The sequence below is a fragment of the Oncorhynchus gorbuscha genome, linkage group LG14 (genome assembly GCF_021184085.1).
Source record: "Oncorhynchus gorbuscha isolate QuinsamMale2020 ecotype Even-year linkage group LG14, OgorEven_v1.0, whole genome shotgun sequence".
NCBI classification, from domain to species: domain Eukaryota; kingdom Metazoa; phylum Chordata; class Actinopteri; order Salmoniformes; family Salmonidae; genus Oncorhynchus; species Oncorhynchus gorbuscha.
This window is the reverse complement of record NC_060186.1, coordinates 9,725,663-9,742,628: the sequence shown is the minus strand read 5'-3', so window position 1 is coordinate 9,742,628 and position 16,966 is coordinate 9,725,663. Positions and strand designations below refer to the sequence as shown.

Genomic DNA, 16,966 nt, shown 5'->3' with positions numbered 1-16,966 from the left:
GAAGAGTGATGTTGGTTAGACAGTTGACATTCAACTGAATTAGAATACACTTTGTGTCATCTAGTGGGTCATTTTTAGATTGGAATTAAGTGAAGTGTTGGTTTCCCTAGCATCACACTGCCTAGTCACTCTGAGTTCTGTCCTCTCCAGTGTCCAGGTATCCCTCCAGTGTCTCCAGTGTTAGGGACAGTGTGTATGGTCCCGTAGGGCAGGACGAGACAGGAAGAGGAAGAATAGTGGTGGTTAGCGGGCCAGACGACCTACCCCCGGGGTGGGTGCGGGCACGAGCCATGGTACGGGCGAGGGCGAGGGCACGGGGGCGGGCACAGTGCTGCCTCTCATGCCTAGAGCCAGGTACCCCCCTAACCGATGGTGTGCGCACGCGGTGTGCGGTGATACACACCTTTTGAGACGACGTCAGAGTGGCAGGTGGTCTGACTGGATCTCTTTTTCTTTTCCCCGTTTCTCTCCCCACTCTGTCTCCTTATTCTCCCTACCACCCCCCCCTCTCTCTCTCTCTCTTCACCTCTCCTTTCTAGGTAAGATCAGTACTAGTTCTACCAGTATCCTCAGTTCTCCCCAAACCCCCAGGGCGCAGCTCCTGTCCAGCTCCATTGTCCTCAGGATAGCTGACTTCAGCATCTACCAGGTCAGCACACGCACACAGTTGACGTGCCTATCTGATCCACCCACTTCTCATACTGACCTCATCCCGTGTGTGTGTATCAGGTGTCCACAGCAGACCAGCGTCGCTCCAGCCCTAAGGCCATGATCTCCTGTAATAAGAAGTCCCTGTACCTCCCTCCTGAGATGCCTGCCATCCACGTCGAGTTCACCGAATACTACTTCCCTGACGGAAAAGACTACCCCAGTAAGATTGGTTCCTACTCTCCATTCAGTTCCCAGTTTTTGATTCCTAGACCCTCATCCTACAGGGTATACAGGTTTTACTCCAGCTTAGCGCTAACTCACCTGATTGAACTGTTTGAAGTCTTGACTTGATGTTTATGTGAATCGGGTGTGTTAGTGCTGAGGGAAAGTTGAATGCATTAGTGCGTCACCTCTCTTCTCTTCCCCCTCCACTCATTTCTAGTTTCCATCCTTTCTTCTCTTCCCCACCTCCTGCAGTCCCTTGGCAACCTGTGTTTATTATATCATCTTCTCTTCCCCGCCTCCTGCAGTCCCTTGGCGCCCTGTGTTTATTATATCATTTTCTCTTCCCCGCCTCCTGCAGTCCCTTGGCGCCCTGTGTTTATTATATCATCTTCTCTTCCCCGCCTCCTGCAGTCCCTTGGCGCCCTGTGTTTATTATATCATCTTCTCTTCCCCGCCTCCTGCAGTCCCTTGGCGCCCTGTGTTTATTATATCATCTTCTCTTCCCCGCCTCCTGCAGTCCCTTGGCGCCCTGTGTTTATTATATCATCTTCTCTTCCCCGCCTCCTGCAGTCCCTTGGCGCCCTGTGTTTATTATATCATCTTCTCTTCCCCGCCTCCTGCAGTCCCTTGGCGCCCTGTGTTTATTATATCATCTTCTCTTCCCCGCCTCCTGCAGTCCCTTGGCGCCCTGTGTTTATTATATCATCTTCTCTTCCCCGCCTCCTGCAGTCCCTTGGCGCCCTGTGTTTATTATATCATCTTCTCTTCCCCGCCTCCTGCAGTCCCTTGGCGCCCTGTGTTTATTATATCATATCTTCCCCACCTCCTGCAGTCCCTTGGCGCCCTGTGTTTATTATATCATCTTCTCTTCCCCGCCTCCTGCAGTCCCTTGGCGCCCTGTGTTTATTATATCATCTTCTCTTCCCCGCCTCCTGCATTCCCTTGGCGCCCTGTGTTTATTATATCATCTTCTCTTCCCCCTCCTGCCTCCTGCAGTCCCTTGGCGCCCTGTGTTTATTATATCATCTTCTCTTCCCCGCCTCCTGCAGTCCCTTGGCGCCCTGTGTTTATTATATCATCTTCTCTTCCCCGCCTCCTGCAGTCCCTTGGCGCCCTGTGTTTATTATATCATCTTCTCTTCCCCGCCTCCTGCAGTCCCTTGGCGCCCTGTGTTTATTATATCATCTTCTCTTCCCCGCCTCCTGCAGTCCCTTGGCGCCCTGTGTTTATTATATCATCTTCTCTTCCCCGCCTCCTGCAGTCCCTTGGCGCCCTGTGTTTATTATATCATCTTCTCTTCCCCGCCTCCTGCAGTCCCTTGGCGCCCTGTGTTTATTATATCATATCATCTTCCCTTCCATATCTTCCCCACCTCCTGCAGTCCCTTGGCGCCCTGTGTTTATTATATCATCTTCTCTTCCCCGCCTCCTGCAGTCCCTTGGCGCCCTGTGTTTATTATATCATCTTCTCTTCCCCGCCTCCTGCAGTCCCTTGGCGCCCTGTGTTTATTATATCATCTTCTCTTCCCCGCCTCCTGCAGTCCCTTGGCGCCCTGTGTTTATTATATCATATCTTCCCCACCTCCTGCAGTCCCTTGGCGCCCAGTGTTTATTATATCATCTTCTCTTCCCCGCCTCCTGCAGTCCCTTGGCACCCTGTGTTTATTATATCATCTTCTCTTCCCCGCCTCCTGCAGTCCCTTGGCGCCCTGTGTTTATTATATCATCTTCTCTTCCCCGCCCTCCTGCAGTCCCTTGGCGCCCTGTGTTTATTATATCATCTTCTCTTCCCCGCCTCCTGCAGTCCCTTGGCGCCCTGTGTTTATTATATCATCTTCTCTTCCCCGCCTCCTGCAGTCCCTTGGCGCCCTGTGTTTATTATATCATCTTCTCTTCCCCGCCTCCTGCAGTCCCTTGGCGCCCTGTGTTTATTATATCATCTTCTCTTCCCCGCCTCCTGCAGTCCCTTGGCGCCCTGTGTTTATTATATCATCTTCTCTTCCCCGCCTCCTGCAGTCCCTTGGCGCCCTGTGTTTATTATATCATCTTCTCTTCCCCGCCTCCTGCAGTCCCTTGGCGCCCTGTGTTTATTATATCATCTTCTCTTCCCCGCCTCCTGCAGTCCCTTGGCGCCCTGTGTTTATTATATCATCTTCTCTTCCCCGCCTCCTGCAGTCCCTTGGCGCCCTGTGTTTATTATATCATCTTCTCTTCCCCGCCTCCTGCAGTCCCTTGGCGCCCTGTGTTTATTATATCATCTTCTCTTCCCCGCCTCCTGCAGTCCCTTGGCGCCCTGTGTTTATTATATCATCTTCTCTTCCCCCTCCTGCCTCCTGCAGTCCCAGTTGGCGCCCTGTGTTTATTATATCATCTTCTCTTCCCCGCTTCCTGCAGTCCCTAGGCGCCCTGTGTTTATTATATCATCTTCTCTTCCCCACCTCCTGCAGTCCCTTGGCGCCCTGTGTTTATTATATCATATCTTCCCCACCTCCTGCAGTCCCTTGGCGCCCTGTGTTTATTATATCATATCTTCCCCACCTCCTGCAGTCCCTTGGCGCCCTGTGTTTATTATATCATCTTCTCTTCCCCGCCTCCTGCAGTCCCTTGGCGCCCTGTGTTTATTATATCATCTTCTCTTCCCCGCTTCCTGCAGTCCCTTGGCGCCCTGTGTTTATTATATCATCTTCTCTTCCCCGCCTCCTGCAGTCCCTTGGCGCCCTGTGTTTATTATATCATATCTTCCCCACCTCCTGCAGTCCCTTGGCGCCCTGTGTTTATTATATCATCTTCTCTTCCCCGCCTCCTGCAGTCCCTTGGCGCCCTGTGTTTATTATATCATCTTCTCTTCCCCGCCTCCCGCAGTCCCTTGGCGCCCTGTGTTTATATCATCTTCTCTTCCCCGCCTCCCGCAGTCCCTTGGCGCCCTGTGTTTATTATATCATCTTCTCTTCCCCGCCTCCCGCAGTCCCTTGGCGCCCTGTGTTTATTATATCATCTTCTCTTCCCCGCCTCCCGCAGTCCCTTGGCGCCCTGTGTTTATTATATCATCTTCTCTTCCCCGCCTCCCGCAGTCCCTTGGCGCCCTGTGTTTATTATATCATCTTCTCTTCCCCGCCTCCTGCAGTCCCTTGGCGCCCTGTGTTTATTATATCATCTTCTCTTCCCCGCCTCCTGCAGTCCCTTGGCGCCCTGTGTTTATTATATCATCTTCTCTTCCCCGCCTCCTGCAGTCCCTTGGCACCCTGTGTTTATTATATCATCTTCTCTTCCCCGCCTCCTGCAGTCCCTTGGCACCCTGTGTTTATTATATCATCTTCTCTTCCCCGCCTCCTGCAGTCCCTTGGCACCCTGTGTTTATTATATCATCTTCTCTTCCCCGCCTCCTGCAGTCCCTTGGCACCCTGTGTTTATTATATCATCTTCTCTTCCCCACCTCCTGCAGTCCCTTGGCGCCCTGTGTTTATTATATCATCTTCTCTTCCCCGCCTCCTGCAGTCCCTTGGCGCCCTGTGTTTATTATATCATCTTCTCTTCCCCGCCTCCTGCAGTCCCTTGGCACCCTGTGTTTATTATATCATCTTCTCTTCCCCGCCTCCCGCAGTCCCTTGGCGCCCTGTGTTTATTATATCATCTTCTCTTCCCCGCCTCCCGCAGTCCCTTGGCGTCCTGTGTTTATTATATCATCTTCTCTTCCCCGCCTCCTGCAGTCCCTTGGCGCCCTGTGTTTATTATATCATCTTCTCTTCCCCGCCTCCTGCAGTCCCTTGCATTGATTATTATACACTGCTCAAATAGAACACTTAAACAACACAATGTAACTCCAAGTCAATCACACTACTGTGAAATCAAACTGTCCACTTAGGAAGCAACACTGACTATTAATTTCACTTTTTTATTTAACCAGGTAAGCTAGTTGAGAACAAGTTCTCATTTGCAACTGTGACCTGGCCAAGATAAAGCGTAGCAGTGTGAACAGACAACACAGAGTTACACATGGAGTAAACAATTAACAAGTCAATAACACAGTAGAAAAAAGGGTGTTTATATACATTGTGTGCAAAAGGCATGAGGAGGTAGGCGAATAATTACAATTTTGCAGATTAACACTGGAGTGATAAATGATCAGATGGTCATGTACAGGTAGAGATACTGGTGTGCAAAAGAGCAGAAAAGTAAAATAAATAAAAACAGTATGGGGATGAGGTAGGTAAAAATGGGTGGGCTATTTACCGATAGACTATGTACAAAAATGACCTCCAGCAGGCCACAAATGTGCATGTGTCTGCTCAAACGGTCAGAAACAGACTCCATGAGGGTGGTATGAGGGCCCGACGTCCACAGGTGGGGGTTGTGCTTACAGCCCAACACTGTGCAGGACGTTTGGCATTTGCCAGAGAAAACCAAGATTAGCAAATTCGCCACTGGCGCCCTGTGCTCTTCACAGATGAAAGCAGGTTCACACTGAGCACATGTGACAGATGTGACAGAGTCTGGAGACGCCGTGGAGAACGTTCTGCTGCCTGCAACATCCTCCAGCATGACCGGTTTGGCGGTGGGTCAGTCATGGTGTGGGGTGGCATTTCTTTGGGGGGCCGCACAGCTCTCCATGTACTCGCCAGAGGTAGCCTGACTGCCATTAGGTACCGAGATGAGATCCTCAGACCCCATGTGAGACCATATGCTGGTGCGGTTGGCCCTGGGTTCCTCCTAATGCAAGATGATGCTAGACCTCATGTGGCTGGAGTGTGTCAGCAGTTCCTGCAAGAGGAAGGCATTGATGCTATGGACGGGCCCGCTCGTTCCCCAGACCTGAATCCAATTGAGCACATCTGGGACAACATGTCTCGCTCCATCCACCAACGCCACGTTGCACCACAGACTGTTCAGGAGTTGGCGGATGCTTTAGTCCAGGTCTGGGAGGAGATCCCTCAGGAGACCATCCTCCACCTCATTAGGAGCATGCCCAGGCGTTGTAGGGAGGTCATACAGGCACGTGGAGGCCACACACACTACTGAGCCTCATTTTGACTTGTTTTAAGGACATTACATCAAAGTTGGATCAATCTGTAGTGTGGTTTTCCACTTTTGTGTGTGTTACTCCAAATCCAGACCTCCATGGATTGATATTTGATTTCCATGTATCATTTTTGTGTGATTTTGAATGTCAGCACATTCAACTATGTAAAGAAAAAAGTATTTAATAAGAATATTTCATTCATTCAGATCTAGGATGTGTTATTTTAGTGTTCCCCACCTCCTGCAGTCCCTTGTATTGATTATTATATCATCTTCTCTTCCCCACCTCCTGCAGTCCCTTGCATTGATTATTATATCATCTTCTCTTCCCCGCCTCCTGCAGTCCCTTGTATTGATTATTATATCATCTTCTCTTCCCCGCCTCCTGCAGTCCCTTGTATTGATTATTATATCATCTTCTCTTCCCCGCCTCCTGCAGTCCCTTGCATTGATTATTATATCATCTTCTCTTCCCCGCCTCCTGCAGTCCCTTGTATTGATTATTATATCATCTTCTCTTCCCCACCTCCTGCAGTCCCTTGCATTGATTATTATATCATCTTCTCTTCCCCACCTCCTGCAGTCCCTTGCATTGATTATTATATCTTCTCTTCCCCACCTCCTGTAGTCCCTTGTATTGATTATTATATCATCTTCTCTTCCCCACCTCCTGTAGTCCCTTGCATTGATTATTATATCATCTTCTCTTCCCCGCCTCCATCTTCTCTTCCCCGCAGTCCCTTGCATTGATTATTATATCATCTTCTCTTCCCCGCCTCCTGCAGTCCCTTGCATTGATTATTATATCATCTTCTCTTCCCCGAGTCCCTTGCATTGATTATTATATCATCTTCTCTTCCCCGCCTCCTGCAGTCCCTTGTATTGATTATTATATCATCTTCTCTTCCCCGCCTCCTGCAGTCCCTTGCATTGATTATTATATCATCTTCTATTCCCCGCCTCCTGCAGTCCCTTGCACTGATTATTATATCATCTTCTCTTCCCCACCTCCTGTAGTCCCCTGCCCCAACCTGTATGTGCAGCTGAATGCGCTGCAGCTGGTGCTGGACCCCAGGAGCCTGGTGTGGTGCAACCTGTTTACGCTGGACCTGAGGCAGAGCCTGGAACAGTTCATGGAGCTCTACAAGCTCAACGACGAGGAACAGAAGCCTGACGAGCACATCGACGTCAGGGTGGACGGACTAATGCTGAAGGTAGAGGGCAGAAAGGATACACAACCACAGGCTCTGTCATGATGTTATGTCGCTGTTCAAATCCCACACTGATTCAGTACTTGGACACTTTGATCCAGTCATTTGAGAAATGCAAACGCTACCATAGCTGTGAAAAAAGCCCTTAAAGGTCAACACACTCCATTTCTGTAAGAGCATAGTCTTTACATTTCAACAGATTGGAAATTACTCTCATTAGTCATCTTGTACACATTGATGACCTCTGTATGTATATTTTCTAATACTGTGTTTCTCTTCCTCTCCCCCACCACAGTTGGTAGTGCCCACGGACAGGGACCCCTCCTATCCCCAGGACCTCCCCCGCTCCGTCTCCGTCCAATGCTCGGAGATGGTGGCCACCAACACCCGCCACCCCCCCAACTGCTCCCGCTCCCACCTGGAAGCCCTCCTCCTCTCCTTTCAAGAACAACAGTTCTTCTCCACCTCCTTTTCCTCCTTCCCTCGCTCCTCCACCTCCTTCCCGGTGATCCACCCCGTTTTCCAGCGCCATGCGCATGAGCAGGACACTGTGTTGCACAATGTGTATAAAGGGTTGGTGTCGCCCTCGTTGGGCGTGGATGCCCTCAAAATGCCAGCTGCCACAGACTTGTGGGCGGTTCACTTTGCCCAGTTCTGGGTGGACTACGAGGGGACGCGCGGCGGGAAGGGGCGGCCCCAGCCCTTCGTTGACGCCTTCCCCCTCACTCTGTGGGCGTGCCAGCCGGTCAGACACGCCCAGCACCAGGAGCGGCTAATGGGCGGGGCTTCGAGAGGGCAGAGAACGCCCCTTGCTGCAGGCCTGGCCAAGAGCGAGCCTGTGGATACCGTAGGACGTCTGCAGAGGAAGAGGCTTTTGAAGGAGTACTATAGTACTGTTACGGACGCCACGGCAACAGAGGCCTCACTGCCACCTAGCAACGGGCTTCACAAGCCACTGTCCCTGGACAACATCCCCCCACCTTCCTCGTCTTCCAGTAAGGAGGCAGACATGCACATGTTAGTGCACGTACAGAAGCATTTGAGTGCACAGGTGAGTGGTAATTCATATCTTTTGGTGTGTGTGTGTGTATATACGCTAAGTGTACAAAACATTAGGAACATTCTCTTTTCATAACATAGCTTTCACCTGGTCAGTCTATGATCCCTGATTAATGCCACTTATGTGTGTGTGTGTGCCATTCAGAGGGTGAATGAGCAAGACAAAATATTTAAGTGCCATTGAACGGGTTTTGGCAGTAGGTGCCTGGTGCACTGGTTTGTGTGTCAAGAACTGCAATGCTGCTGGGTTTTTCACACAACAGTTTCCTGTGTGTATCAACAATGGTCCACCACCAAAAGGACATCCAGCCAACTTGACACAACTGTGGGAAGCATTGGAGTCAACATGGACCAGCATCCCTGTGGAACGCTTTCCACACCCTGTAGGGTCCATGCCTCCATGAATTGAGTCTGTTCTGAGGACAAAAGCGGGGTGCAACTCAATATTAGGAAGGTGTTCCTAATGTTTTGTACACTTTGTATTAATGTATGAGGTGTGTGTGTATAATGTGAACCAACATGCGTTACACTGTGGTTATTTGAGAATACTGAAGTGTGTGGTCCTTCTGTAGCTCAGTTGGTAGAGCATGGCGCTTGTAACGCCAGGGTAGTGGGTTCGATCCCCGGGACCACCCATACGTAGAATGTATGCACACATGACTGTAAGTCGCTTTGGATAAAAGCGTCTGCTAAATGGCATATATTGTTATATTATATTGTGTAGTTATGATTATAATGTGTGTGTCCAGGTGAGCCACAGGCAGTACATGTTCCTGATGCGGCTGCAGCGCAGCATCAAAGCCTTGCAGCACACCCTGCAACAGGACCTGGAGGGGATGGGCTCCAAACGAGACAAGGCAAAGACCACATCGGACCCCCCTCCAGACCACCAGCCCTTCAGTGCCTGTGTGGGGATCCTGCTCAAAAGTGCGGAGATAGCTCTCCTCTTGAAGCCGGTCCCCCAGCCCGAGGGTCCTGGTTCCCCCCTAGGGTCGGAGTTGTCCCCCTCGGAGAGTAGATGCACCTTGGAGACTGGGAGTGACGGAGGGGAGGGGGGAGATAGAGGAACCCACGTAGAGGGGGCTGGGACAAAGGGAAGCTGTACAGTGGACCAGCTTATGTACGGGGGAGGGGTAGAGGGTGGGATAACGCAAGGCCCTGCCCCTCTCATCCCTGCCTCTGCCCCCAACCTGAAGGCTTCTCTTGACGAGAGGACAGGGAGATCGAGTTCAGAGGAGTTGGGAGAGGCTATCCTGGAGGCCCGGACTGGGGGAGAGGAGCCGGGGACCAGAGTTGTTTGTACAGCCCAGCAGGGTGAGTCCTCCAGGGCAGACCCCACTCTCTCAGACCCACTCTCCACCAAAGACTGGAACGAGAAGAACCCTGGGGCCAGACTGCCTGAGTCTATGTCCAGGTATTTCCCTTCCATCATTATCATAATACAGTCTGGTTATTTAGATTGTCCTTACCATAACAGTCCTTTCCCAGCTAAGTGTTTCCACTGCAGTCATTTAGCTGTGGTGCCACGGCAAAATAATTGCTGCCACTGCAAAAAAATATGGGACATTTAAAAAATGTTTACTGAGGTGCACTTTGAAGATGCTGGAACAGTCCACATGTACTTTTCCTCTGCAGACAAAATCAGACAACCCCACAGTATAATAGTTCCTCTATTTACATAATCGGCTTGTGTGTGTTCTATGCCAGATAAATATTCCCCTCGAGGCGTCTTCAAATTACGATTGTCATAGGGAGGGAATTCCCAGAATCAAAAATCGGCTGCTCACACTTTTACCAGCCGCACCGGTTTACTCTTAATATGGCCTGCGTATGGTCTAATGGAGGAACGCTGAATGAATGGAATAAATAACTATTCAATGAATGATCGAAAATAGGCCTACCTGCTTGCACTCTGTGCCAGCTGTGTATTCGTCTACCGTGTTGGTCTTCTAAACTGGAGATTTCACTCTCGCAGCACATTTCCACGGCGATGTAGCCTATTCCGTTATCATAACCTTAGTTTTTATTTCTCCGGTTAGGCCTACGTTAGCCATTTTCACGTAACCAAGGCTACCCAGGAAAAATACGCTTTGTAATGTGTTGTATCACAACCGGCTGTGATTAGGAGCCCCATAGGGCGGCGCACAATTGGCCCATCGTCGTCTAGGTTTGACCGGGGTAGGCGTCATTGTAAATAAGAATTTGTTCTTAACTGACTTGCCGAGTTAAATAAATCAAAATGATCTGGTGGGGAGAGGGAACATAAGCGCTGCACGTGGACAATTGTAGCACCTCACGAAGAAGGGACAGTTCCACACACTCTCAATGCGTGTTTGGCTGGTAGCCTTATGTCTGTCTCGCCGTTCACAGAATGGAATTCACAACACCACAAGCGCCTGGGGTTTGAAAGTGTATTAATAACCTGATTTTAAAATATTTCCTGAACCGCAATGTAATTTTTCTGAACCACGAGCCGACCCACGGGTTGAAAGGTTTTTTTATTTTTTGTCTCACCCATGCGTATCTGACCCGATGCAGGACTCTACTAATGATTAGCCCAACAGGGTAAATGCAGATGGGCTACACCATGCTTCAGCCTATTTATTTATATTCGCTATGCTGCATCAGTTGGGATAAAGGTGATAATGCTTATTGCTAATAGCATACCTGATCATAGGAACCATGCATAGGCTATAAGCATGGTCCACGATGTTACAATTTAAACAAATAATTTTACCAATATGTTATTTGGCTCATTTCTGGAGGTAGAAATTATATTTTGGTTGTCAACATAATTTTATTTTCATACATTTTTGATAGAATGTCCTTTTAAAAAGTTACCAGAAGTAAGCTTCTCAGTCCTTCTGCATCACAATTCTCTGGGGGAGACCCCCAAAACAGTGGGAGAGGGAAACCCCCTGACCTGTCCCCGTTACTGCTACCCATTTCTCCAGAGGAACACTGATTCCATTACTTCCATAGCATATTGTTCAGCTATTCAGACGGTCAGACTGTAAAACATTCAGTGATGATTCACTCCAAATCAAAGCAACCAATAAGAACATCTTTACTGTGACTTGGTGCATGTCCCGGTCGCCAGATCAGCAGTGGGAAATGCAGGCCAATCGACAGGCCAATAACACTCATTCAGAGGACTTATGACAAGCTTTAAAAAAATACTCAGTCACAACAATACTTCATGCAGATGTCATTACAGTTACTCACTTATTCATGCCCAGCTTAGTAAAGCATCATTTAATGTTACTTTACTGTTACTTGGTCAGTCCCATCACATCAGTCTGTAGTACTACATCATGTCTGTGTAAATACAGTGACCTCACTGTACCTGCCCTATACGTCACAATATCAATGTTGTCACTTAATAAGAGGTGTTTGTTCATTTGTGTGTGTTTCTGCCTTGTCCAATGAGCGCCCATACAAGGTGTGCATCGTGTCTTTTTGTGTGTGTTGTGTGTTTTTCTCACTCTGCTACTCTGTAGCTCAGTGTGTCGTCTGCTCTGACCCATGCGAGGTGTGTGTGTGTGTGTGTTTCTCTCTCTACAAAGGAAAGGCAGTCTGTCAGTGGTTTCTGACCGGCTCAGCTCCTCAAACACCCGGTCCACCTCCCTTTATTCTATTTCCAACATGTAAGACACGTCTGTCTGTGTGTGCGTCCGCATTCCTTTAAATATCTGTTCACGGTGTGGTGTGTGTGTGTTGTATCTGTACGTGTGCATGTAGAATTGTCTGTGGTTGGGTGTATATCTGTGGGAGTATATGTGGGTCTGTATACATTTACACGCTGCAAGTTGGTGTGTATACCCGGTGAATAGTGTGTGTAGCCTTTATCTGGTGACTAGTAGCAGATAGTCTTGGCTAGGTCAACGGTCTAGACCTGAGCCCGGTTTCCCAAAAGCATCTTAAGGCTAAGTTCATTGTTAAAACCAGCTTAATGGTTCTGATGATGAACTCGGCCGTAAAATTATTTTGGGAAACGGGGCGCAGGGCTATTCAAATCCAAGCCTTGAGGTCCACAGTACTCCTGTTTTTCTTTCCCCTCACCCTTCTCCCCCACTCACACTCACTCTTGTTTGTTTGTGTTCCAGTGGGCGTCTGATGAGGGAGCGTTCCCAGTCCAGTTTCTCAGTGTCCTATAAGAACATGAAGAAGACTCCGTCTCTGCAGTCCTTGGACAACCTCTCCATAGACAGCTACCTGATGGAGGACGGAGACACAGACACATACAGCCTGCTAGAGAGGGGTAGGAACTACACACACACACAGGGCCCTGGGTCCTAGACTTCCTGATGGGCTGACCCCAGGTGGTGAAGGAAGGAAACATCACCTCCACCACTCTGACCCTCAACACGTGGGCCCCTCAGGTGCGTGGTCAGCCGCCTCCTGTACTCCCTGTTCACCCATGACTGCGTGGTCACACGCATCTCCAACTCATTCATCAGGTTTGCTAACGACACAACAGTGGTAGGCCTGATTTTTACTAACAACAGTGAGGCAGCCTACAGGGAGGAGGTGAGGGCCCTGGTGGAGTGGTGCCAGGAAAATAACCTCTCCCTCAACGTCAACAAAACGAAGGAGCTGATCGTGGACTTCAGGAGGCCGCAGCGAGAGAACGCCCCCATCCACATCGACAGGCAGTGGATAGTCAACAGCTTCTAGTTCCTCACTGAAATGTGAAATGGTTCCTTCACACTGACAGTGTGGTGAAGATGGCACAACATCGCCTCTTCAAACTCAGAATGCTGAAGAAATTCATCTTGGCCCCTAATATGTTGAACAAACCAGCTGTGTTGCAAAATAAATGTACATGTTGTTAATTCGTTTCATCCACTGCTCGCACGTGTCAAGGGGCGTTTGCGTTCCAGGAATATAACTTGGCTCTATTTTAGACGCTTGATTTGCTGCAAGTCCAGCCTCTCCTATCTACTCATTGGTTTTTAGGCACATATACCCACGTGGGTGATTGAATGTTCATTAAGTATGTTCATTAATTGTTTATGGTTCATTGACCAAGCATGGGAAACAGTGTTTAAACCCTTTACAATGAAGATATGTGACATTGGATTTTTACGAATTATCTTTGAAAGACAGGGTCCTGAAAAAGGGCTGTTAATGTTTTTGCTGAGTTTTTAGGTTTGTGTCTGGTATTTATCAATGTTTTGGTTGCAGACCACCAATTTTAATTTATTCTATGTCCACAGACGACGTGTCCATCTCAGGCTTTAAGGATGTGGTGAGGGAGCAGAGTGCCACAGAAATTGCCAAGGAGGCAGCAGCAGTAGCGGCCATGGGCACAGGGGAGCAGGACTGTGCTGGCTCACCAGATACTGTCAGTGCCACCTCCCAGAGCATCGACGAACCTACCAAAGACATGGTAATACACACATGCACAGGAAATGTATGCTCACATGCAGGCATGGATCCATGAACACACACACTGCTGTACACACACGCACACTACACTATACAGTGCATTCGGGAAGTATTCCGACTCCTTTACTTTTTCCTCAATTTGTTACGTTACAGCCTTATTCTAAAATGGATTAAATAGTGTTTTTCCCTCATCGATCTACACACAAAACCCCATAATGACAAAGCCAAAAGTTTTTGACATTTTTGCAAATGTATTAAAAATAAACTGATATCACATTTACATAAGTATTCAGACCCTTTACTCAGTTGAAGCACCTTTTGGCAGCGATTACAGACTCCAGTCTTCTTGGGTATGACGCTACAAGCTTGTCACACCTGTCTTTGTGGAGTTTCTGCCATTCTCTGCAGATCCTCTCAAGCTCTGTCAGGTTGAACAGGGAGTGTCACTGCACAGCTATTTTCAGGTCTCCGGAGTAGAGGTCAACCTATTAATCGGAATGGCCGATTTAATTAGGGCCGATTCCAAGTTTTCATAAAAACCGGAAATCAGTATTTTTGGATGCCGATTTTGCAGATTATTATTATTATTTTCCTTTACACCTTTTATTTAACGAGGCAAGTTAGTTAAGAACACATTCTTATTTTCAATGACGGCCTAGGAACAGTGGGTTTACTGTCTTGTTCAGGGGCAGAATGACAGATTTATAACTTGTCAGCTCAGGGATTCAATCTTGCAACCTCAGTTAGTTAACTAGTCAAACGTCTAACCACCTGCCTCACGAGGAGCCTGCCTGTTACTCGAAAGCAGTAAGAAGCCAAGGTGAGTTGCTAGCTAGCATTCAACTTATCTTATAAAAAACAATCACTAGTTAACTACACATGGTTGATGATATAACTAGTTTATCTAGCATGTCCTGCGTTGCATATAATCGATGTGGTGCGCATTCGCGAAAAATGACTTTCGTTGCTCCAACGTGTACCTAACAAACATCAAAGCCTTTCTTAAAATCAATACACTGAAGTATATATTTTTAAACCTGCATATTTAGTTAAAAGAAAGTTTAGCAGGCAATATTAACCAGGTGAAATTGTGTCACTTCTCTTGCGTTCATTGCACGCAGAGTCAGTGTATATGCAACAGTTTGGGCCGCCTGGCTCATTGCGAACTAATTTGCCAGAATTCTGCGTAATTATGACATAACATTGTAGGTTGTGCAATGTAACAGGAATATTTAGACTGATGGATGCCACCCGTTGGATAAAATACGGAACGGTTCCGTATTTCACTGAAAGAATAAGTCTTGTTTTTTCGAAATTGTAGTTTCCCGATTTGACCATATTAATGACCTAAGGCTCGTATTTCTGTGTGTTATTATGTTATAATTAATTATATGATTTGATAGAGCAATCTGACTGAGCGACGGTAGGCACCAGCAGGCTCGTAAGCGTTCATTCAAACAGCACTTTCATGCGTTTTGCCAGCAGCTCTTCACAATGCTTCAAGCATTGCGCTGTTTATGACTTCAAGCCTATCAACTCCCGAGATTAGGCTGGTGTAACCGATGTGAAATGGCTAGCTAGTTAGCAGGGTTCGCGCCTATAGCGTTTCAAACGTCACTCGCTCTGAGACTTGGAGTAGTTGTTCCCCTTGCTCTGCATGTGGGTAACGCTGCTTCGAGGGTGGCTGTGGTGAGGAGAGGGATGGAAGCTATACTGTTACACTGGCAATACTAAAATCCCTATAAGAACATCCAATAGTCAAAGGTATATGAAATACAAATGGTATAGAGCGAAATAGTCCCATAATTCCAATAATAACTAAAACCTAAAACTGGGAATATTGAAGAAGAAAAAAAAGGAACCACCAGCTTTCTCATGTTCTGAGCAAGGAACTTAAACGTTAGCTTTCTTACATGGCACATATTGCACTTTTTCTTTCTTCTCCAACACTTATTATTTAAACCAAATTGAACATGTTTCATTATTTACTTGAGGCTAAATACATTTTATTGATGTATTATATTAAGTTAAAATAAGTGTTCATTCAGTATTGTTGTAATTGTCATTATTACAAATAAATAAATAAAAATCGGCCAATTAATCGGTATCGGCTTTTTTTGGTCCAATAATCTGTATCGGTATCGGCGTTAAAATCATAATCGGTCGACCTCTACTCCAGAGATGTTCGATCTGGTTCAAGTCCGGCTCTGGCTGGGCCATTCGAGAACATTGAGACTTCTTCCGAAGCCAATCCTGTGTTTCCTTGGCTGTGTGCTTAAGGTAGTTGTCCTGTTGGAAGGTGAACCTTCGTCCCAGTCTGAGGTCCTGAGCGCTCTGGAGCAGGTTTTCATCAAGGATCTCCTTGTACTTTGCTCTGTTCATCTTTGCCTCGATCTTGACTAGTCTTCCAGTCCATGCCGCTGAAAAACATCCACACAGCATGATGCTGCCACAAACATGCTTCACCGTAGGGATGGTGCCAGACTTCCTCCAGATGTGACGTTTGGCAGTCGGGTCAAATAGTTAAATCTTGGTTTCATCAGACCAGAGAAGCTTGTTTCTCAAGGTCTGAGATTCTTTAGGAGGCTTTTGGCAAACTCCCAACGGGCTGTCATATGCATTTTACTGAGGAGTGGCTTCCGTCTGGCCACTCAACCAAAAAGTCCTGATTTGTGGAGTGCTGCAGAGATGGTTGTCCTTCTGGAAGGTTCTTCCATCTCCACAGAGGAACTCTGGGTTCTTTGCCACCTCCCTGACCAAGGCCCTTCTTCCCCCTTTTTTTGTTCCAAACTTCCATTTAAGAATGATGGAGGCCACTGTGTTCTTGGGGACCTTCAATGCTGTAGAACTGTTTTGGTACCCTTCCCTAGATCTGTGCCTCGACACAATCCTGTCTCAGAGCTCTACGGACAATCCCTTCGACCTCATAGCTTGGTTTTTGCTCTGACATGCACTGTCAACTGTGGTACCATATATAGACAGGTGTGCCTTTCCAAATCATGTTCAATCAATTGAATTTACTCCAATCAAGTTGTAGAAACATCAAGGATGATCAATGGAAACAGGATGCACCTGAACTCAATTTCGAGTCTCATAGCAAAAGGTCTGAATACTGTATGTAAATAAAGTATTTGTTTTTTATGTTTAATACATTTGCAAACATTTCTAAAAACCTTTTTTTCTCCTTGTCATTATGAGGTATTGTGTGTGTATTGTTTTATTTAATCAATTTTAGAACAAGGCTGTAGTGTAACTTAATGTGGAAAAAATCAAGTGGTCTGAATACTTTCTGAATGCACTGTACATACACATGCACTGTACATACATATGCACTGTACACACACATGCACTGTACACACACATGCACTATACACACACATGCATGAGTGTACTTGAGCATTTTTCATTTCCTGA

The 16,966-nt window shown here is 47.4% G+C and overlaps 1 protein-coding gene across 5 annotated transcripts in view; it reads left to right on the top strand.

The window, feature by feature from the left end:
• The window catches only part of LOC123994386 (UHRF1-binding protein 1-like), a 64,895-nt gene that overhangs the window by 39,930 nt on the left and 7,999 nt on the right, over window positions 1-16,966 (top strand). For 4 of the 5 annotated variants that reach the window (XM_046296907.1, XM_046296909.1, XM_046296906.1 and 1 more), the window contains exons 11-18: window positions 540-649; window positions 730-871; window positions 6,909-7,105; window positions 7,398-8,153; window positions 8,911-9,575; window positions 11,728-11,808; window positions 12,268-12,422; window positions 13,381-13,553. In XM_046296907.1, coding sequence (XP_046152863.1) covers window positions 540-649; window positions 730-871; window positions 6,909-7,105; window positions 7,398-8,153; window positions 8,911-9,575; window positions 11,728-11,808; window positions 12,268-12,422; window positions 13,381-13,553 — 2,279 coding nt within the window. The remainder of the gene's footprint in view (window positions 1-539; window positions 650-729; window positions 872-6,908; window positions 7,106-7,397; window positions 8,154-8,910; window positions 9,576-11,727; window positions 11,809-12,267; window positions 12,423-13,380; window positions 13,554-16,966) is intronic. The other variant, XM_046296910.1, reaches the window with a different exon arrangement.